Source organism: Periplaneta americana, chromosome 4 (assembly GCF_040183065.1).
Source record: "Periplaneta americana isolate PAMFEO1 chromosome 4, P.americana_PAMFEO1_priV1, whole genome shotgun sequence".
NCBI classification, from domain to species: Eukaryota; Metazoa; Arthropoda; class Insecta; order Blattodea; family Blattidae; genus Periplaneta; species Periplaneta americana.
The window spans coordinates 187711806-187735248 of NC_091120.1; the positions used below are offsets into that span (position 1 = coordinate 187711806).

A 23443-nucleotide genomic window follows, 5' to 3' on the forward strand; every position below is an offset into this window, starting at 1 on the left:
AATAAATAAATAAGTTAATAAATAAATAAATAAGTTAATAAATAAATAAATAAGTTAATAAATAAATAAATAAGTAAATAAATAAATAATTAATAAATAAATAAGTAAATAAATAAATAAGTTAATAAATAAATAAATAAGTAAATAAATAAATAAGAAAATAAATAAATAAGTAAATAAATAAATAAATAAGTAAATAAATAAATAAATAAGTAAATAAGTAAATAAATAAATAAGTAAATAAATAATTAAATAAATAAATAAGTAAATAAATAAGTAAATAAGTAAATAAATAAATGAATAAATAAGTAAGTAAATAAATAAATAAGTAAATAAATAAATGTGATTACTCATCTAACTTCATAGGTGGCCACTCACCCAGAATGTACATCATGGTGAAACAATTGTCGAAAGCTAATCCGACTAGGAAACGACACACGCAGAAAGCCCAGAAGCTGGTGACAAAAGATGTGCTGACCCCAGCAGCGAAGCCGATGAGGTTGGTCCAGACCAGGGCTGGGATTCTCCCATAGCGATCAGCCACCCAGCCGAAGATCAGGCCTCCGAGAATGGCTCCGCAGAAGAAGATGGCCTGCGCTATGGTGGGCAGCGTCTCTTTGTCGCAGACCCAGCCAAGCTGAAAGATGACAGGTGTGTGTGTTAGGAGAAATCTGTTACCTTGGATAAGAGCTTCATAAAGATCTCTACCACTTGCTTAAACAAGTTTTATAGTATTTGCCATTTTGCGTTGCAACTAGAAGTTATTTACACAATTACTAGGACCTGGATTCTTATGTAATTACACATATTGCATTCCTTCACTTGTAGACTACTGAAAATGACAAATGTCGGCTATTTTTGGTTCTCATATGGTTATAGTTGAGTTTAATTTTTCATATTTTTAAGATATGTATTTTGAATCGTAAAGATTGTTTAACAGAGGTGCATCTTTGTATGTAAAGTACGACTTAACGGGCTAGAACCTTTTATTTTAAACTTAACGGGCTACACCAGTCATGTCAATTGATGCCCACAGGAGCAAGCGCGCGCTTTAGAGCTCAGGAGAGCCTGAGCGCTTTACAGCGGAAAGGAAAGAGACAGACGAAAGAGGTAGTATATGCCGCTTGGTCGAGCTATATTCAGGGATGGCCAGCACTGATTCAATAGATAAAGGGAAGAGAACTTATTAAAACTGTATCCATGTTAATTTTTAGATTTGCCTGAGAAGTATAAGTGCATTATAAGAATGTAAGTTTTCATTTTAATGCTCATTTTTCACAAGTTTGATTTTTTTATTCAAAAGAAATATTTTCTCAACTTTTCGTATAGAAAAGTGACATTTTCAGGTATAGGCCTATTTATTTAGTAGCCTTACAGAATGTTTTCGTAAATCTAATATACCGTATATACGTATTACTGAAGATAGTGTATTGAATTTTGAAAATATTCGCATGGAAATTGTTTGTAAGGAAATGAATTAACAAAGCAACTACTGTTATATCATAAGCAAAAGATACGTGCCCATGTGTTGTAAAAATGTCAGCTCTATAGCTTCAGCAGATTTCGAGAAAATATTTAATATTCTGATGATAGGAAGTTGCTCACAAATATCACGTTAAAAGCATAATGCGATAAGAGTTTTGTTATGTAATATTACTTACACTTAAAACAGATACAGTAGCTAGGTAATTTTGCTTTGTACTGTAATATTGTTTTGATTAGTTTGTTGATTACTTTTGTAAGGCTAAAGATACCATCAATATAAATTCCAACTTATCATGTCATACTCAATCTCTTTCTTTGGCTTATCACTTTCTTTATGATTGATGTGTTTCATCCACTTAATACAGTATAATATTATACTACTATGGAATTTAAGTGAATATTCCTTCTTAACTCTCTAACATTTAAAACACAAGTGCAATATTAAGAAATCAGTGTTAGTACTTTTGTTTTACAGACAATATAGATAATATTAAACAGAAAGAAGTCATATAAAATAACGACATAAAATTTCACGTTCCGTTTGAAGTTTGTGCACCACTGTTTTCTTAATCCAACAGGTTGCTTATTCATATACACAACCCTTCCTCTTTCCATACTTAGCGCTTGCTGCCCGCGCACGACGTCAAGGTCAGAAAAATTCGCTTGCTTTGACATCACTGGGTTACACAATCATTTCATTTAACATCTCACTCACCGCCTTCATTAAATAGTGACAGCTCCTTATAATATCGATGTCGCAATTTTTTTGGTATAGCTCTTTGGCTTGTTTGTTCTGTTTCTACCAATATTTCGTTAGGATTTTCAATGCAATCCATATCTACAAATTAATCTCAGACAAAACAATTTATAGTGAACACTTTTGTTTTATTTTCCTACCATAGTAACCGATTTTTCCCAGGTGGGTAAAACCGAGAGAGACAATGCAGACCGTTGTTTTGTTGCCTGTGCCTGATCACCAGAAGCGCTAAACGTTTGAATGGAATTTTCTGATTGGATTCTAGCGGGAAACACCGTTGTATGTATATCTCGTACGCAACAGAAAGCCACAAAGAACAACAAAATAGACGAGAGCCTGATGACTATTTTATTAGTCGTTTCTATGTTTATGTTATTTAATTTAAAAAAAGAGTGAAATTTTCATCAGATCAACTAATATTTTATTTAAACTTGTTCTGTTGAAATTTTTACTTATTATCTTAATTAAATAACATAAACACACAAAATAATAAAATTTATCTTTAACAATCTTTATAATTTGATCACCAAAACCACCAGTATCGCGCTCAAATTTTCGAATGTTAAGCTTCGCAGCCAGACCGCCAGGATCGCATCATTTGTTCTCTGCTTCCCTGTCGTAACATGCGCCGTGCCTCTAGCCGTGCACTTCTATTATTTTTTTGTTCTGTGTGTTTTCCTATGATAGTAATTGATTAAGACGTTTCTCAATTGTTATTTTATCTACAAATTCTCAATAAGCTCTGGCCCAACAACTTGCAAAATACAATTATTAATTTATTTTCTCTTAAGGTATACGATTAAAAATACGATTAGTTAAATTCCATGCTCGCATGTTAAGTTCTTCACAACGGTCTTCCCACACCCCCCTTCCTCGCTGTTATTTATACTCGCTTCAACATCTTTGGTCATATCTCGAGTTAATCTTCTGTATGAAATCCGAAGGCCTGTGTACATTTGTTGAGACTGGTTCTACTGTTGTGAACTAGATGGCGACTGTATATGTATTACTGATTTGTTATGAATATGATTTCGGTGATGAATGAGGCCGGTGATATTCAGGGATCTTGTGGCTGGAATTTCCTGGCATTTGCCTCGGTTGAGGGAAAACCCATAACGGTCTTGTAACGTAAATAAGTATTACACATTCTTAGTAATATTACATATTTTACATATTATCACAGTATATTATATACAGTCACGAAGCTTGAGTTTTGAGGGTGCTAGAAACAATAGACTGTGACGGTATTATTTTGCATTGCCTGTAATGAGGCGATATTAGCGATCCTAGTGGTGAGCAACTATCTAATGTTTGAATATTTACTACGTATTGAGCTTCGCGACTGTAGGCCTATATACTAGACTGTGATATTATGTAAAGAATGTAATATTTTTATACACATCTAGGCAATTATTCAGTTTTATTTATTTTTTATTAAATTCGTTTTATTTTTCAGAGCAAAGTATTTAATCAATTATTATTTATATTCAAGTGTTAAAAGTAGTGTACGAAAGATTCAACATGAATAAAGTGTTGAATTTTCTTTCATATTATACTTGGAGATAAATCTTAACCTCTCTGCCCCATAACACCGCCTGGAGGGCAACCTTTTGTTCTCACTATAGTACAAGATGCTGGTAAAGAGGGATGGCCCGGAACTGACGTCGTTATGTTCAGTTCACAACTATAGAAAATGCTTCAATTTGTAAAGCTGGCTTAAGAGAATAATTATTTTAAAAATAAACATAAACATAAAACGGGGATTCCAACACTTTGTCTGTAAAACACAGTAGTTCGGAGTACCTCAACTCTATACATTTGCCCTAATGCTTTCTCAGAATCTGGGATGGTCAGGTGCGCCGGTCATTAATCTTTGTTACAAATTGAAAGCAAAATATTAGCGAGGGGTTTGGGTCGGGTGTCAGGTAAGTCAAAATACCATTATATGTGTGTGACAAAAATATTTTTTCTAGGAAATCTTAAGGCACAAGAAAAAGCATAGATTGTGGCAGAGACAAGTTTATATTGAAAGCTATACAACGGGGTGGAAATGGCAAATTGACTTTCCAGGCTGTATCCTCCTACTTCAACTGACCAGTTAAATTGTAACGACATTTTTGTGAATTTAATGCATTGAAATGTTAAATGTTATGTTTTATTTAACGACGCTCGCAACTGCAGAGGTTATATCAGCGTCGCCGGATGTGCCGGAATTTTGTCCCGCAGGAATTCTTTTACATGCCAGTAAATCTACTGACATGAGCCTGTCGCATTTAAGCACACTTAAATGCCATCGACCCGGCCCGGGATCGAACCCGCAACCTTGGGCATAGAAGGCCAGCGCTATACCAACTTGCCAACCAGGTCGACTTAATGCATTGATAAAGAGTGATTTTAAATTACATATTTTATTAATATTACATATTTAATTACATATTTCCCCGATATTTACTACATATATATATATATATATATATATATATATATATGTATATTTCGCACTTTGATATTACATAAAAATCCGGAGCCTACATATTACATTATGTAGGCCTATAGGTATACTAAGATCGTCATGAGAATGGCTTTCACATTTCTGCGCGGTGTTGCCAACAAGCTCCGCCCAGCTTCTTGTGCTGTCTAGTTTTATTCTCAAGATAACATTAGTCTACACGGACTAGATTTATATATATATATATATATATATATATATGAGTAGGATTATCCACATAGGCCTACTCTCCGTCCGAGTGGTTAAGTCGCAGGATCATCGAAACGGGACAAATCACGTGACAGTTACTTTCTTACAGGGACCCTTTTCTTTAAATTATATATATTTAAACAGTTGTATAATATTACGTAGAAGTCCTGAACAGCGGATGTTTTCAGGAAATAGCTTAAGACATTCAGCCACAAACCTCTGAAGAGGGACCAGCAGAATAGGGTGGGGGAAACCGAGATGGTACATAGGCCTAACCACTCGGACGGACAAGTGTTACATGTTAATTTCTCTTAAATAGATCAATACAACTAAATTATGATTTTTCCAAATATCATCAGATTGCGTCATGGACGGCATTCCTTTGGGTCCCATTTAATGATTTAGGGAGGGCAGCCCTGATATTTCGAATGGAATTATGGATTTTTTTTTATAAATATTCTGGTTCTTCTCAAGTAATCGGACGACTTTTGTTTGAAATTTGTTTAATGAATTCCCTTGTCACTTTTTAGTGACGCACTCAACGGCAGAGTTTTTCTTTATTTGGTTATTTTACGACGCTTTATCAACTGCTATGGTTATCTAGCGTCTGAATAAGATGGTGATAATGCCAGTGAAATGAATCCATGGTCTAGCGCCGAAAGGTACCCATCAGAGGTCTGCATCGGACGTTTTCGCTCGAGCGCCAAGTAGTTCATAGCATAATCCGATAGGTAGCGCACATGCATGATGGGTAAAATTGTCACGAGCGATAAATCCTCGAACGGTATAAGCCGAGCGTTAGACATTCGTTCTTGTTACAGTGATGAACTGTGTAGTAACATCATAGATGTTTATCATTTCAAAACTTTGCCGTGTTTAACTAACCTCTCTATAGTACAACTACAAAACTTGCTTTAAAATGTAATATAAATGTTGTAGGTAAATGTTCCTCCCCCCCCCCCACACACACAGGAGTGATTTTGTTTTGGCCACATCTGATAGATGTTATTGGATGTAAATGTAATTATTATAAACGGAGAACACAATCACGATAATACAAGAACTGTATCAAATTTTCTAGTAATAATAATAATAATAATAATAATAATAATAATAAGTGTATCAATCTTTGCGTCTGTAACAGTTGTGCAGCATGATTATTTGTTTTATTATATTTTCTGTGAAATTATCTCTGTACTAATATTGTTATTAATCTACTACTATATCAATAATATTTTGTAAAACGTTTCTACATTGTCGCAGTATATAGGCGGAACTCTATGTATGGACGTATCATATTATATATGTGGTAAATCAAATATTGAATAATTATTAATTAGCAATAATAACTGTATATCGAAGTTGTTCATACTATTTTTTTATAACTTCATGTTCCTGTTTTGGTACGTTCCATTGACTATTCCATTAAACGTTTCTCATAAACGCAGAAAATAGAGCCTTATTTTTACCGTGTGAGCAAAACATATGTGTATCTTATCTGTCGCCTTCCATACAAGATAAGACATGTCGGTGAGATGACCTTGTACTGTGCTTCTATTTATTACGAGCGTATCACGACCGATCGTATCTCACTCGAGGATGCGACACTCGACCGAGTTCAAACGAGCGATTTAACTACAATGCAGCACTCTGGTACTCATCATTTGTTATGTGCTGAAAAAAACCTCAACCAGGTAACTTGTCCCAACTAGGATTTGAACCCGGGCCTGCTAGTTTCACGTTACTCCACAGCGGTGGACACTGCAGAGTTTCCTGTGACATTTTTACGCTTAAGTCTCACCTCTGAAGCTATCGTGGAGTAAGGGATGTCACTGTAGTTGAATTCGTAGCCATTCCTGCAGGGTATTACAGGCCATGAAGGGTCGCCAAGTGTCACGCCATTCTCCCACATCTCTGTGAGGTTTACTGCGTACATGCTGCATCTGTCGTGTTTCACAGGCCCTTCTTTTGCAGGGGGAATAGCGAGTTGTAACCTGCAAGGATATAAACAATAATATTATTCAGGTGCTGTAGTACATTGGTGGATTTGTTAAAATATAATTATACAGGAACACCATTTTATTTTTACTTCAGTTTTTATTGTACCTGAGTTTTTAATGTACTTCACTCTACTAGTAAACTTCCAACATAGAACCAAGGCCGCGTATGCAGAGTTAGTGAGTATATACTACGTTCCAGAAACATGTTCGCGTTTTCCAATGGCGAAAGAGCTTTCAATATTGAATCATATTTTCGCACAGGTACTATCGTTCGTTTGCTTACTTTGCATCCCGGTTTCCCCCCACCCGCTTCTGCTCGCCCGTCTGTAAAGGCTAGTGGCTGGGCTGTCTTAGCTCTTTTCGGAAAACCTTAATTTCAGTTAGGAATTGAACGTCTACGTAATATTATACCCATACAATTGTTTAAAATAACTTAAATAAAAGGGCCTCGTTAAGTAATTAACTGTCACGTGATTTCCCCCCTTTCTATGACCCTGCGACAAAACCACTTGGACGGATAGTAGATAGCATATCTGAGTAATTTTATCTTTTCGGATCGGACAGAAGTGAAGATTGAATTTACAGTACGTAAGGTACGCTTTTATACAGTAGGTACAGAATTATTTTAACATGAGTTACTAGTACGAAGCGACGCAGTTGAACAAATTTATATAGAGTTTTATGTAATGTAAGACATAAGTAGTTAATATGAAAATTCCATTTTAAGTTTTGATCGATATATTATTATTATTATTATTATTATTATTATTATTATTATTATTATTATTATTATAATTATTATTATTATTATACACTGCTCTCTTAAATTGACTGAGTATATTGGGAATTAAATCAACACGCTATGAAATATTTTAAATAAAATAATTTTTATCTCGAAAAGGAAACAAAAACGAGAAAAACTGTATTAAGCTTTTTTGTTTGAAATATCTCAATGAAGTACTCTATGAAATTAATGACACTACTTACGGTTCACTTTGTAACTGAATTCTGTGCCTCTTTTGTGAGAAACTTCAATGTGTTAAGTTACGGTTGAGCCATATATTTTTATTAATATTATAAAGTTATCTCCTCGAATACCTTGAAAACAGAAACCATTGTAAATGAGGGAAAAGATCATGAACAATGAGCTTTTGTTTTCTCCTGATTCACAGTTGTCATAGTTACGAGTATAAACTATCGTGTCTTTAACTTGGCCATCCCTGACATACTAACACACGTTACCAACCATATAATGCATACCATCTGATGATGAGTCTATAAACTTGCGACGACATACATAAAGGCAGTAGTAAACAAATGAAAGGAGTGAGTTAAATCCCGCATCTCAAGAGGCAAGTCTAAAGTTTTCGTGATGTAATTCACACAAAAAAATATTAGCACGGCGAAGTGCATCAACCTCGGTTAAAAATGTAGTAACCGTCGGTTACGCAACTACAGTTAAAAACTAACCGTGGTTAAAATGTAATTTCTGTGCACCAATCACCGGTTACGTATACATGGTTAGCTGACACCACATTTAACCAGTGTAAAGTTTATAATGGTATAATGTTTCCACAAAATGACGAAAGAAAAACATCCATACCCCTGGAAAGATAATAGTCAACGTCTAAAAACGACTGCGTTTAGCTCCGCTCTACATTGAAATCGAACGTATCCTATATTTTCGCGTTTCATTTGTTTGCCTTTGGGCGTTGTTATTTTTGCGGGGTACATTTCTTTGTTTTTAAGTGCTGTTAGGTCAAAATCTTACAAAATGGAAAATAAAAAGTGAAAATGATTGTATCCCAATGCGACTCTGAGTAGTGATGGACTTAATTGCTAGATTTAAATGTATTAACTTAAAAAGAGATGGTATATGCATGAAGGAAAATGTTGAAAAAAATTAGTAAGAATGTGTGTACAATCCAGGATCCTAGCCATACCAGGGAACTGTGCAATACCCTAAGGTCCATCCATAACCTCTTCTCGTTAAGTCTGCAAAGTACGAAAAGAGATACTCGAGTGTCCCGTCTTAAAATACTGAAAATATCAGCTGCACAGAATTGTAATGTAAGCAGCAGACTCGTAGGATAAACATGACTATTTGTGGTTATTCCAAGTGATCCATTTATTGAAAATAATAAGGCAGATTTTGACAAATAAAATCTCTTCTGAAATTTTCTGTCACTAGTTCCTCTTAACAATTCTTTCTTTCGACTTATGAAACGTCACGTTCGCCATCACCCCTATCAAAGTAATCCAAATACAGTAATAAATTGTCTTCTAAATAATGAGCTCTGGATCTGGCCGCCATTTTCTTTCAATAGGTTTACTAATTGATTATCTTCTTTAACCTCTCGAAGATGGCTGATTATAGATTACAGCGGTTAACCTCCTCTTCAAGTCCTAACCGAGGTCGATGCACCGTAAAATTGTTTAACCAAGAGTTAGGTGGAAATTTTAACCAGTGGTTACATTAACAGAGGTTGATGCACGGTCTCTGGAGGGTGTAACAATAAACATTTTTTTTAAACGGCACCCAATTTTAAGATTTACGTATTCCGAATCTCCATTTAAATTTTACGTATGAATACGTAAAAAATTTAATAAACTGCCCATCAAATCCATTCACCCCTTCCGTGTCTTTTAACTATTTATTAAACTTATTTTTGTAAAGTTAAAATTTAAGACATTGTGAGTAATATTCCATACTTAGTGATATTAACTACTTGAAAAGCTTTGCTCAACACAATTTAAGAGATGCTGAAGTTTGGTTTAATGCAAATTGATTTTTTTTTTAACCCAGCTAAAACTGAACGTGTGATTTTTACTCTTAAGGAGACCGATCATGAACAAAGTCAGTTTAATATGTTAGGAATTATTGTTGATTCCAAGTTGACATGGGAAAGTCATATTGATCATGTTTCTACTAAACTTTCAAGAACTTTGTTTCTCCTTAAGAGATTAAAAACTGTTTTACCTGAAAACTATATTCGTGATGCTTATTTTGCTTACTTTTAAAGTAGGTAAGTTACTCTTACCTATGGAATATTGCAATGGGGCAACAGTGTTTTTATAAACAGGGTCCTATTGCTTCAAAAAAGGGTCATAAGAATTTTATCAAATGTAGCTTTTAATGAACATTGTAAACCATTATTTGAGCCTTTCAGAGCAAAATTGGTGTAAGTCAAAATTGGATAATGAGGTCTAAAGTAAAAATTCTGTAAAATACAGCGCAAAGTAGCAATTAATATGACCTTCTTGCTATCCACTGACTACTAATAGTTTAAATAAATTGAATATTAATTGCTACTTTGCGTTGTATTTTACAGAATGTTTACTTTAACCCTCATTACCCATTTTTGACTTACACCACTTCTGCTCTGAACGGGTCATTTGTGAAAAATAAAATCTTGACTGTAATAAATTTATATATTCTAGAGTTAAATTTGTATGTTGAAGATAATTTTCCAACTTAACATTAAGAAATAATATTCATTCCTATGACACAAGACAAGGAACTGATTTTAATATCATAACATATCATCGTCATCATCATCATCATCGTCCTTGCAGGTATTAGGCCTAGTGACCTGTTACGGTCTCCGTCATCTTTTCAGGGGGCGTCCCAAAGATCGTCTTCCATGTGATATATAGCGGAGAATTTGTCTTGGGAGTCTGGAACGGTCCATCCTATTGACATGGTTAAACCATTTTTATCTATAGTGGTTGAGATGTCCATGAATAGGTGTAATTTTCAATTCTTTTGTAATTAGTTCATTCCTTTTGTGGTCAAGTAAAATAGACTTGCTAAATCACAAAAACTTTTGCCAAATGTCATTGAGGGTTGCAAATAAATTTCCATCACATATTTTTAATTCAAGCAGAGCTGCTCTCAAATTTTACGCCTCTAGTTGGTTAATTTTAAATCCGTTTTATAATCTTGACGGATTTTTTGATTGTAGAATCTCTTTGTGATTTAACTAACCTTGTCTATACATGTTGTTTTAGACATTTAATTTAAACTATTAAACTTAATGAACACTCTGTATATTGTTTTTGTAAGAAAAATATTATAAATAATCGAAATGGCAAAAATTGAGGACATCGCACTCTAAGTGTAAGGATATCGTCTTTAAAATATTTCGAAACCAGAAATTTACGCAACTAAGCATTTTAACAAATGGACTCAGTCGTCATGTTGTAATCGGTGAAGGTATTCCAAGTTACATGGCATCGGGATGGCCTCCACTTGTAAGCGGCTTCATTTATATCTACTAATTTGTTCACCAGTTGTCAGAAACTTGCGTGTGATCCTAGTCGCAGGTTTAAAAATATTGGCTAATGTAACTGCCCGAGATATCGCCACTGCATTGTTATTAGCCAGATACAGATCACAATGCAGGCCGACTCCCACGTAGTTGATTATCGAATCCACTCGAGCATATATGGGTTACTGATGTAATGCAAGTGATGCTGGAGGACTTGAAGGAACATCGTGCAGCAAGGTCCGCTGATTTGGTAGTCGGCGCATGCTCTCCGCTTACCGCAGTATTTCTAAACAAGTGAAGGTGAATTTCACGGGAACGCAGAATGTCCTTGAGTCAGTTGCTGTAGTAATGTTCCAGTGATTGTCCTCTACTGAGCGTGCGCCGCAGAACCCTAGGTCAGTGATTTCACAGCTGGCGTGATGCTTAAATAAGAGTTAGACTGTAAAGGCTGGTTCACAATAAACCGGGAACGGAAACGACAACGAGAACGGAAATAATGTTAAAATAAATGTACTTAAATGTGAGCATTCAGAGTAGTTAATTTGTGAATGCTCACATTTAAATATATTTATTTTAATAATATTACCGTTCTCGTTTTCGTTTCCGTTCCCGGTTTATTGTGAACTAGTCTTCAGACTAAAGGCTGATCCACAATAAACAGCGAACGAAAACTACAACGACAACGAGAACGAAAATATTGTTAAATACATTTATTTCAACATAATGTTTTGACTTGGACCTGTAATTTTACAACCTACCCGGACATAGATCTGTTTTACTAAGTTTATTTCTTTGCAAAGCAATCAAGTTACTGCTTCTCGCCGAGAAATCTTCTTATCCAGAAAGGTTCCACCTTAAGAGGAAATATGTGATTTTTAAAACTCTCACAATTTTAATCCAAAATTGGTGAAATTTAAACTACATAAACAAGCCTACAATGCTATCATCTGTACAAAGTATGGTGTCATTAGGGATAATAGTTTTGAAATTATATTTTTAAAATATAGGGTCATAGGAAGAAAAGTAAAGAAGGTAAACTTGCGAATTCTAGGGGAGAGTCGGGTAGTATCGGACATCGCGTAATATCGGACAGTGCGTTTCTTTCATCTACCACCATATGGTAGTACCTGAATGACATGGTTACGTTTCTCTATGCGACATCATAGAAACGTAACCATGTCAATCAGGTACTATCATCGTGTAGTAGATGAAAGAAACTCACTGTCCGATATTACCCGATGTCCGATACTACCCGACTCTCCCCTAAATCAGGACGTAAAGCAAGTGGACAGCTTCAAATACTTGGGGTGTAGTATAAGCAGTATAACATGAGCTGCTGCCAGGAAGTCAAAAGGAGGATAGCACTGGCCAAGGAAGTTTTTAATAGCAAAAGGAACATCTTCTGCGGACCTCTGGAGAAAGAACTACGGAAGAAATGCTTTGTGTGAAGTGTAGCATTGTATGGGGCAGAAACATGGACGAAGTGAAGAGAAACGAATAGAAGCATTTGAAATGTTGATATGGTGAAGGATGGAGCGTGTGAAATGGATAGACAGAGTTTGAAATGAAGCTGTGTTGGAAAGAGTGGATGAAGAAAGAATGATGCTGAAACTGATCAGAAAGAGGAAAAGGAATTGTTTGGGTCACTGGTTGAGAAGAAACTGCGTACTGAAGGATCCACTGGAAGGAATGGTAAACGGTAGAAGAAGATATTAGATGATAGACGAAATTAAGATATATGTATCATATGAGGAGACAAAGAAGAAGGCAGAAAATAGGAGAGACTGGAGAATGCTGGGTTTGCAGTGAAATATCTGCCCTTGGCCAGAACACTATGAATTAATTTTATATTGACGTCACCAGAAGGCGCCTTGCGTGAAAGTTTTAAAAATGTTTAGTTCATATTTGGTGAAAACCTTGAAAAAAGTAATGGAATAAAAATTAAGTAGCTTTTTGAACTCAGTTTAAATAGGAGTCACAATATATTTTTAAACTTCACGAATTTACCATTAGAGCATATTTTATTCTAAATGCAATATGAATATTTCCCGAACGAACTTAATATTAATATTTCATACAAAAGCTAATTAAATTTTATTTATCAACATTCAGTTGACCTCTGTGAGAAGTTTCAGACCAATCTGGCAATAACTGTTGTGCAAGGAGATTTTTAAATTTTATTCAAGGAACTGCTTAAACTTTAAAAGTCGAGAAAAGAGCATTAAAAAAATTCTCTCATCTCACTCATCGTATGTTTGGACAAATTTGATTATATGGCTAGGGCTAGATCATTTAAAAGTCTTAAATATAATTATGATCATTAAACAAAAAAGTTTATTTTCTTAATTCTTCAGCATTATTTCACCATAGTGTCCCCTTAATTCAACTAAATTTTTAGTAAATTACATACCGTACTTAATTACAAATGGCTTTTAAGGAACCCGGAGGTTCATTCCGCCCTCACATAAGCCCGCCATCAGTCCCTATTCTGAGCAACATTAATCCAGTCTCTATCATCATACCCCACCTCCCTCAAATCCATTTTAATATTATCCTACCATCAATGTCTCGGTCTCCTCAAACGTCTTTTCCCCTCAGGTCTTCCAACTAACACTCTGTATGCATTTCTGGATTCACCCATGTGCTACGCCAGGAATCGAACCCGGGTCCACATTATTATAATTCCAGCGCTCTAGTCACTAGACAACCGTGGCGGCTGAGCGGCTCCTTTTTCACTCAGTTTCGTTAGGATTAAATCATTCTCATGCGTATTTTAAAGACCCTCACTGTACCTATATATGCGGACTTCCCTTGTGTATAGAAATGAACTCGTTCACACTGTTGATTTTATCGGGTATGACGAAAGTATTTCCATGGTAACCGAAGTCGAATTTATGTTCCACAAAATATTTTTTTTTTCTTATTACGCACCCTGCAGAACTCATAACGGTGATGCAATTCAGCCCAGGTCCGTTGTAATATAAGAGGGGTGATTTGCTGAAATGCTTGAGTAATTTTTACTCTCAGATCATCAATGCTCTTGTGTTTCTGTGAATAGACAATGTCTTTTACACGAAGAAGTCAGGAGGGGTTAGATCTGGGGAGTTTGGGGGCCAAGCCAAGAGATATTTGCTTCTCGTACTGGGTTTCGCCTGCGACCTTCTGCATGTTTTTTTTTAACACAGAACCTGTTTCTACTAATGTTCCATACCATAACATTATGTAAATGTATTTAGGTACATTACGCACACCATACTCACGTCGAAATTCCCTTTGAACTTTTTTAACACCCTCAAATTTAGCATACCAAAGAATACATTGTGCCCTCTATTGATTTGTAGTAGCCATTTTAATCATCTACGATTTTCATGTGTCCTTTCAGATTATGCATTGTTGATTGTCATATATGGGAACTCCCATCTTTTAATCATAATATAACCAGCAAGAAATTTTCCCTACTATCATAATAGCTTTACAATAATAAATTAATATTATCCATACTCAAACGGATCTGACTGTAGACGCCAGACGTCAAAAACTCAACCAGCCTATCAACTGAAGCGGGAATCGAACCCACACCCTAGCGCAGCTCCGGATCAGTAGGTCAACTCTCTGCCGCCTGAGCTCTGTCGATGGCTAAGCCCACCGGGAGGTTACGGCAGGATCGTGATCTATTAGAGTCACAGCACTGGAGTTCTCCCCTCCGTCCCTTTCTCCTGAATAGTCGCTTAACCGCGACGATCGCTGGCCTGTGTAGACGCTAATTACTTTGTTGGCACTCGTGTGAAAGGCTAGAGATTCATATCTGCGGTTAACCCTGTGTTCAGTCACTGATCTTTAATCCTGTGAGTGACCGTTATACAATTATATCTTTTCCACAGCTACTTATTTTCATACAATATCGGAGCCTAGATTAATTCTGTTTTTCACATAGAGTGGTTCGGGGTAATTTGGGTATAGTGGGGTAATTTGGGTATAAGTCTATTTATTGAATAACACTTAACCTAACCTTCAAATACTAGTGAGGATCGGAAAGTAACGCACAACAATTTCTTTACTGTATACTATTTTGGTTAGGACGTTAAAAGTTGGCTCGATTAGGTGTCACCCTGGCGGAGCGAGCGGTAACTACTGAGTAAAGATGGAACGTGTGCTAACATCGTCTACTTGTGAAGAGCAGCGAGGTGTAGTTCGTTTTTTCTGAGTTATTTTTAGGTTGAATTAGATTTTATTTTGTTAAGAAGCATTATTTGTTTCTATAAAAAAGAGCTTTTACAGATTCGGAGCCCAATTGAAGAAGAGATATATTCTAAAGTGGGGTAAACGTGATCATAAACAAATAGAATAAACGATTATATCAGCCTTATTTTTGGCTTAAAATAATAAGAAATACTTAATAAACGGAGAAAAAACAATGAATAAGTTATTATGTTCATTGCATCTTATAACACGATTTAAATCCTTTTTTTTGTGGTCAAATTTACCCCAATTTACGGCATGGAAAGTACTGGGGAAATAGGGAAGAAGTTCGCCACGTCCTCCTATCCAAGAAAAAACTGATCTATCACTATTTTGACCAATTACGAATAGATAACCTAATACAGTTCTGTTAAATTTATTTTATTTTAGTAGGTTATTTTACGATGCTTTATCAACAGCTTTGGTTATTTAACGTCTGAATGAGATGAAGGTGATAATGCCAGTGAAATGAGTCCGGGGTCCAACACCATAAGTTACCCAGCATTTGCTCGTATTGGGTTGAGGGAAAACCCCTATTTCTGTTAAAGAACAGGTTATAAAGAAAGAGAGAAATAGAAGATGACGGTGAATGATAAAAGGAACATAAAGAAGGAAAAGGAAGAAATGACGAGATTGTGAAGAATAATAAAAAGAAGATATTGGAAGGTGACGATGACGAAGAAGACAAGAGTGAAGGAGTACATATGAAGGAAGAAAAAACAACAAACGACAATAAAATGAAAGATATAGATAGTTATGCTGATAAAGAGGATGAATAAAAATAAGAAAAATACAAACGACGCAAACCGGAAGATGAAGGAGAAGGAAAAAATAAAATAAATGAAGAGTAATTAAAAGTAAGAAAATAAGTTGATCAAGAAAATTATGAAGACGAAGAGAAGAAGGGAAAATATGAAACAGGAACATAACAGAAGGATAAATTACAGTTTTATGCCACTTTCTGTTCTCTCTGTGACGCAGTACTGTTCTGTGAATGAATTCCATTGGCTGACTAAGCAACGAAGTGAATTCAGAGTATCAGAATTAAACGATACGTTTTATGCACCAGCAAAGGAATGCGGTTGGTATTTGCAAACGGCAATTAATATTCGTGAATAATGATCACTTAGACCACTTCGCAACTCTTGAAGATCGACTACGTCGTGCTCCACGTTCGTCATTAATTATTCCTTGTTTACAGCCCGTGGGTGACAACTAGTTTCCAAGTACTGCAGAAACCCACTCAAAGAATTGGAACTGTTATTCAAAGGATTGCCAACTTATCATTTTAACATTTTACAGGAGAAACAAAAAGCTGAATATTTCGGTATCAAATACCGACACAAAGGTAATTCTTTAACATCATATACACAGTGAACCGTAAGAAATGTAATTAATTTCAAGGGATTGTTCTTATTTTATACCAAACACTTCATAGGGCGTTTTGGGAAAGTCATTGATTTAATTTCCAATATGTTCAGTCGGCTTAAGAGAGCAGTGTATTATGACTATTACGCTTTTACCACGTCACACTACTTTCGACCAATAAAGGACGTCTTTCAACCAATCATGACTGCTTATCGCACGATTTTATCGCGTCCCTAGCATTTGTTTAATTTTATCGCTTCCCTAGCATTTGTTTATTTTTATCACTACCCTAGCATTTGTTTCTTTGTTTGCCAACATTTCAAACTACACTGGTCTGGACGTCAAAAAAAAAAAAAAAAAAAAAAAAGACAGAAAATTACAAACCACTCCAGTCGATGCACAGCAGTTTCAAATATGACTCGCATTGGCATTCAAGAACAAGAATTAATAAAGATCACTGGTCATAGCTATGCATCTTCCCTGAATCCCTATTTACAAATAAATGAAGAGCACCAATCGGAAATCCTGAATAAGTTGAGGGATACACCATGTACATCAATGAGTTCATTTCTTTTACGCACACGTCCAATATAACATCAACTGAACCACCAACCACTAAAACATTCAAATTTGAAAATTGTACCTACTTTCAATAATTGTTTCTTTTAAGATTATTCATGTTTATTTTTTATTTCAGCATCGTTAATTAAAATGTTTCTTGTTTATTTCATCATTTCTAATTAAAACTTTTCTAACACTCGTTTATATTATTTAGGTTATGTTATAGCTTCTGCTATATGATATTATGGATAGTCACGTATCAGAGATTGTTTAATACTAAGATTTATTGAAAATCATCTGTCAAGTGACGTTGATTACTGGGATCCGGATAATTCAAGTGGAATGCAACTGTTATAATAAAAATGAAACTGAATCAACAAAGCCTTCTTGACCAGTAACCGTCCACAGAGTTCAATGAAGATTCCATAGTTGGCACAACTGATAACAAGAAAACACCAAATCATAACACACTACTGTCATCTAGCGTAATATTTGTAACGTTGAGATGGTACAATAATACATTTGAAGACAGTTGTATTTTCGTAAGTTAATTAATATTTTATTGTATTGGAGTACTTTGTTACTTCTAATCTTTATATACTTTCTTCTAATCATGTAATAGTCAATTAAATCCCACTCGAGTTTTGATTTTCTCTAGATAAATCAAAACCTCTAGTGAGATTACTGTTGATAACACTGAACAACAAATTTTTACTTTTTGTCTTGCTCCGAAATAAAAATAGGTGATTATTACTGATATGTGTGCCCTAAATTTGAATTAAAAATCCAAATTGCTCCATCACGTACCATTTTCTGGAGAAAATGAATTGAATTTTTTATGACAATACTTATGTGTTTTTAATTTTTCGCTGCTACTGATAAAATTACAACACACGAGGGACTCAAAATTCCTCAAAATATTTGAAAAATGTGTACCGGATACAAAAATGATGTTACATAGCTTGAAACACTACAACAATAAAATATTTCATGCGTTTAATGAGAAAAATCTCGGAATTTGAACTTCCATTTAAAATAATTTTCTGGATGACTTCTGTTTATAACTAGACCTGGGACTGTATTTTACAAGGAACCAACAATAGTCTGCAAGCATGCTGGATGATGATCTTCCTTTATATCGCCTTTCCATTTCAGATATTTCTTGTTGAAATCTTTCCCCATACTCATCGCTTACCGCTCCAAAGTTAGGAGAAAAGAAATCCAAATGAGAATGTAAAAAGTGTATTTTGAGAGACACTCCATTTTGTCATATGCACTTAACATGGCTTCCATAACAAGTTCTATGTAGTTCTCTGCCCTAGAATTTCCAAGGAAATTTGAGCAAACGTCTTTGAAAGCGCGCCGTGCCATTCTTTCTGTAACGAAAAGTTTTTCCTCAAACAAAGGGTCAGCCATAACTTTGTGAATTTGTGGACCGATGAAAATGCCCTCTTTTAATTTGCCTTCACTCAAACTGGTAAACATTTCTTTAAATAATGAAAACCACACCTTTGTTTGTTCGTTCCATAGATCTCACTGTACACACCTGTGGAGTAACGGTTAGTGCGTCTAGCCGCGAATCCATGTGGCCCGGGTTCGATTCCCGGTCGGGGCAAGTTTCCTGGTTGAGGTTTTTTCCGAAGTTTTCCCTCAACCCAATATGAGCAAATGCTGGGTAACTTTCGGTGCTGGACCCCGGACTCATTTCACCTTCATCATTCAGACGCTAAATAGCCTAAGATGTTGATAAAGCGTCGTAAAATAACCTACTAAAATAAAAAAAATAGATCTCACTTTGAACCGTTATGAAATTTACTTAATAGAAGGGACCCAATATCTGTTTATTTATTATAAGTACAAAAGAATATGCCAACAACCATAAGAAACCGGGAAAAGTCATAAAATCATAAAATACATTAGCTTTTGTTTTGGTTTATACCCCCAACCCGCGCCAGATATTTCCTGGGGGAGCGCTTATCGAAAAGTGAAATTGAGGACCGTTTTTGCAAAACTTGCTAACTGTAAAAACTAAATTTTATAGGGGACACAAAAAACTGAAATAACTGTAAGTTTTGCTATAACTTCCACTTAGCAGAAAGCAAGTTTTGAAAAAACGATCACACTTTAACATAAGATTTTCCTACGAAGTCTTTAACATCATGTAGAGGCCTGTCTTATGTTAACTAATTCACCAAAATCTCAATTTTGAAAATTTTGCAGTTAGCAGGTTTTGCAAAAACGGTCCTCAATTGTAGTATATCTTAAAAACCTTACGTCAGGCATGTCAATTGATGCCCACAGGAGCAAGCGCGCGCTTTAGAGCCCAGGAGAGCCTGAGCGCTTTACAGCGGAAAGGAAAGAGATAGACGAAAGAGGTGGTATATGCCGCTTGGTCGAGCTATATTCAGGGATGGCCAGCACTGATTCAATAGATAAAGGGAAGAGAACTTATTAAAACTGTATCCATGGTAATTTTTAGATTTGCCTGAGAAGTATAAGTGCATTATAAGAATGTAAGTTTTAATTTTTAATGTTCATTTTTCACAAGTTTGATTTTTTTTTTATTCAAAAGAAATATTTTCTCAACTTTTCGTATAGAAAAGTGAAATTTTCAGGTATAGGCCTATTTATTTAGTAGCCTTACAGAATGTTTTCGTAAATCTAATATACCGTATATACTATTACTGAAGACAGTGTATTGAAAATTTTGAAAATATTCGCATGGAAATTGTTTGTAAGGGAATGAATTAACAAAGCAACTACTGTTACATCATAAGCAAAAGATACGTGCCCATGTGTTGTAAAAATGTCAGCTCTATAGCTTCAGCAGATTTCGAGAAAATAATTTAATATTCTGATGATAGGAAGTTGCTCACAAATATCACCTTAAAAGCATAATACGATAAGAGTTTTGTTATGTAATATTAGTTACACTTAAAACAGATACAGTACCTAGGTAACTTTGCTTTGTACTGTAATATTGTTTTGATTAATTTATTGGTTACTTTTGTAAGGCTAAAGATACCATCAATATAAATTCCAAGTTATCATGTCATACTCAATCTCTTTTTTTGGAATTTCACTTTCTTTATGAATGATGTGTTTCATCCACTTAATACAGTATAATATTATACTACTATGGAATTTAAGTGAATATTCCTTCGTAACTCTCTATTATGTTATTAAGATTTAAAACAAAAGTGCAATATTAAGAAATCAGTGTTAGTACTTTTGTTTTACAGACAATATAGATAATATTAAACAGAAAGTAGCCATATAAAAATAACGACATAAAATTTCACGTTCCGTTTGAAATTTGTGCACCACTGTTTTCTTAATCCAACAGGTTGCTTATTCATATACACAACCCTTCCTCTTTCCATACTTAGCACTTGCTGTCCGCGCACGATGTCAAGGTCAGAAAAATGCGCTTGCTTTGACATCACTGCCTTACGTAATACGAAGAAAAGAGATGCATTTTCGGATTCAGCGCACATCAAACCATAAGGGACACTTTATTTTAAGTCGGAGCAAAATTCTTGTTGTTCAGTGTAACTAGAGCCCTGTCTTTGGTTACCTAAACGCTCCAAGCAACCCTCAGCAGTGTACGTGTATATAGAGTACCCTATAGCTCCGTGGCACCACCCTCATCTGCACAGTTGCGTTCTGCTGTTGAGTGAATGAAGTACGCGGTCAACATGCCAAAACAAGCCGAAGGTAGGCGTTTGACGATCAGTGCTCTGATAGAAGAATTTGGTAACGAGTATTTCGTGCAGAAAGAAGAAAACATTTTCGTAAGGTATGTAACATAGAAATAAACAATAGAGAAACATTACAACACGAAAACACATGTTACACGTGTAAAAGAATTGTCCACAAAGCATGGAAACGTGCCGTCCACTTCCGACTTTCCCGCTAATCGTTCTGAATTTTACAATGCCGCCTGAAGTCAAGGGCTACCGAACATTGAAATCTTTCAAATCCAAGTTGGAAGATTATCTTATGACGAGTTGCCAAACTAACTTACTATTATGACAAGTGTTGTATTGCATGTTTCCACGTATTCACAATGTTCTAGTGATATTTAACTTATTTTGTATTTTTGTTTTCATATTTTCCGATAATGGTATATCTATAATGTGATAAGTTGAGCTATATATAATCATAATTTTCCTTACTGTGTGTACTTAAAAATATTGTATTCATTGTGTGATTTGCACTGCACTATTTTATTTTTATTATTATTATTATTATTATGATTATTATTATCATCATTATGATTATTACTATTCTTATTTTTATCATTATTATTATTATTATTATCAATAATTATCTTATTTTTTTATACTTTGTATGTCTCATTTATTTTGACCTGCTGTCCACATTTTATTATGATTTTTTCTTTCTTTATGTTATATATTATGTCTGATTTCTACTTACTTGTTGTTTACATTTTATTATTATTATCTTATTCAGTTTTGTGTGTAAAATTGTAGTGTACTTTGTAAATTTGTAGTGTTTTTTTTTGTAACGCAGTTTTACTCCTGGTTGAGTGTTAGAGAATTAGAGAAGGCCGTATGGTCTTAACTCTGCCAGGTTAAATAAATCATTATTAATAATATTATTATTAATATTATTATTATTATTATTATTATTAAAATGTTGGTATTAGCGGATATTCCATTTGAAAAGATCGAAAATAATCACTTTCAAGAATTAATGGAAAAATATACAGAAAGAAAACTTCCTTGTGAAACAACATTACGTAGATATCATTTACTGCCCTGCTATGAAAATGTGGTAGCTCGCATAAGAGAATCTGAAAATGTTTATGGTAATTTATTGTAATGCATAGACGCTCGTAAACTTCATAGAAGGTATAGTTTTTTTGATGAGATGTATGTCTTTTCAACTAATAATTCCAACCTGTACGACGTTCTACAGTATGTAATTGCAATATATTTAGGCCTATTGTAAAAATATTTGTTGACTTAAAAGAAATACTTTATTCTTATTGAGTCTTGTAAAATAATAATTTGTCTCATGACTACTGTGACATATATCGTACCTACTGTTCACAATGTAAACGCACAGTAGGCCTACAGTACCGGGGAGGCTGAATCGCTGTTGCTTGCATGTTTTGATTGACAGGGCTCTTCGTACACAGGGAGGTTAGAAATGCTCGACTTATACCTAACTTGTATCCAAAATGACTGAAGGCAGGACTCTAATGATAATAAATCAGCCGTGGCGAAAATGTGACTCACGAGCACATTGTGGCTCGCAATGATAGCTGTGCATTTCCCTTGCTTCCTACCTTCCACAAGCCCCACCCTCTCACTTACTGGAGTCAAACTCCGTTCCATTTGTGTTTATCTCTGACCTGCGAGTGGCGTATCGTCGCAATGTCTCTCTCGAAACCATGTACCTCTACAAAAACGAAAGTTCCAAGTAGGATGGGAGGACGCATTTCTTCGCTGCCAATATGATGAGAATATTAAATGTATGATTTGTTCACAAGTATTACGAGGAAATAAGTGTTGTTGTTATTGTTATTATTATTTTCTCGTTGCCAAACTTTCAGAACGGCCCCGAGGTTCACTCAGCATCCTATAAAATTGAGTACCGGGTCTTTCCCGGTGTTAAAAGGCGGTCAGAGCGTGGTGCCGACCACACCACCTCATTCTAGTGCCGAGGTTATGGAAAGCATGGGGTTCTACCTCCATGCCCCCTAAGTGCCTTCATGGCATGTTACGGGGATACCTTTACCTTTACCTTTTATTATTATTGTTATTATTATTACTACTACTATTATTATTATTATTATTATTATTATTATTATTATTATCATCATAAACAATATCAGCCTTCGTATTCCTACAAAAGGTTTAAGATTTCAAAAAATTTTTTATAACCGAAATTCAAAATCACTTTCTCCAGTCTGTAGATGCATAAAATATGCCAATTTGCATGGGCACAATTTAGATCCTTTTAAGGTTTAGTTTCGTTTTGATTATTAGTTTTTACTGTTTGTACTCAATTGTATTCATGTATGTTTTTGTTA

General features: G+C 34.9%; 1 protein-coding gene across 1 annotated transcript in view; it reads right to left on the reverse strand.

The window, feature by feature from the left end:
* Positions 1-23443, reverse strand: part of LOC138698531 (organic cation transporter protein) — a 125917-nt gene that overhangs the window by 37458 nt on the left and 65016 nt on the right. The window contains exons 2-3 of the mRNA XM_069824528.1: positions 6742-6934; positions 379-637 (exon numbers count right to left, since the gene is read on the reverse strand). Coding sequence (XP_069680629.1) covers positions 379-637; positions 6742-6934 — 452 coding nt within the window. The remainder of the gene's footprint in view (positions 1-378; positions 638-6741; positions 6935-23443) is intronic.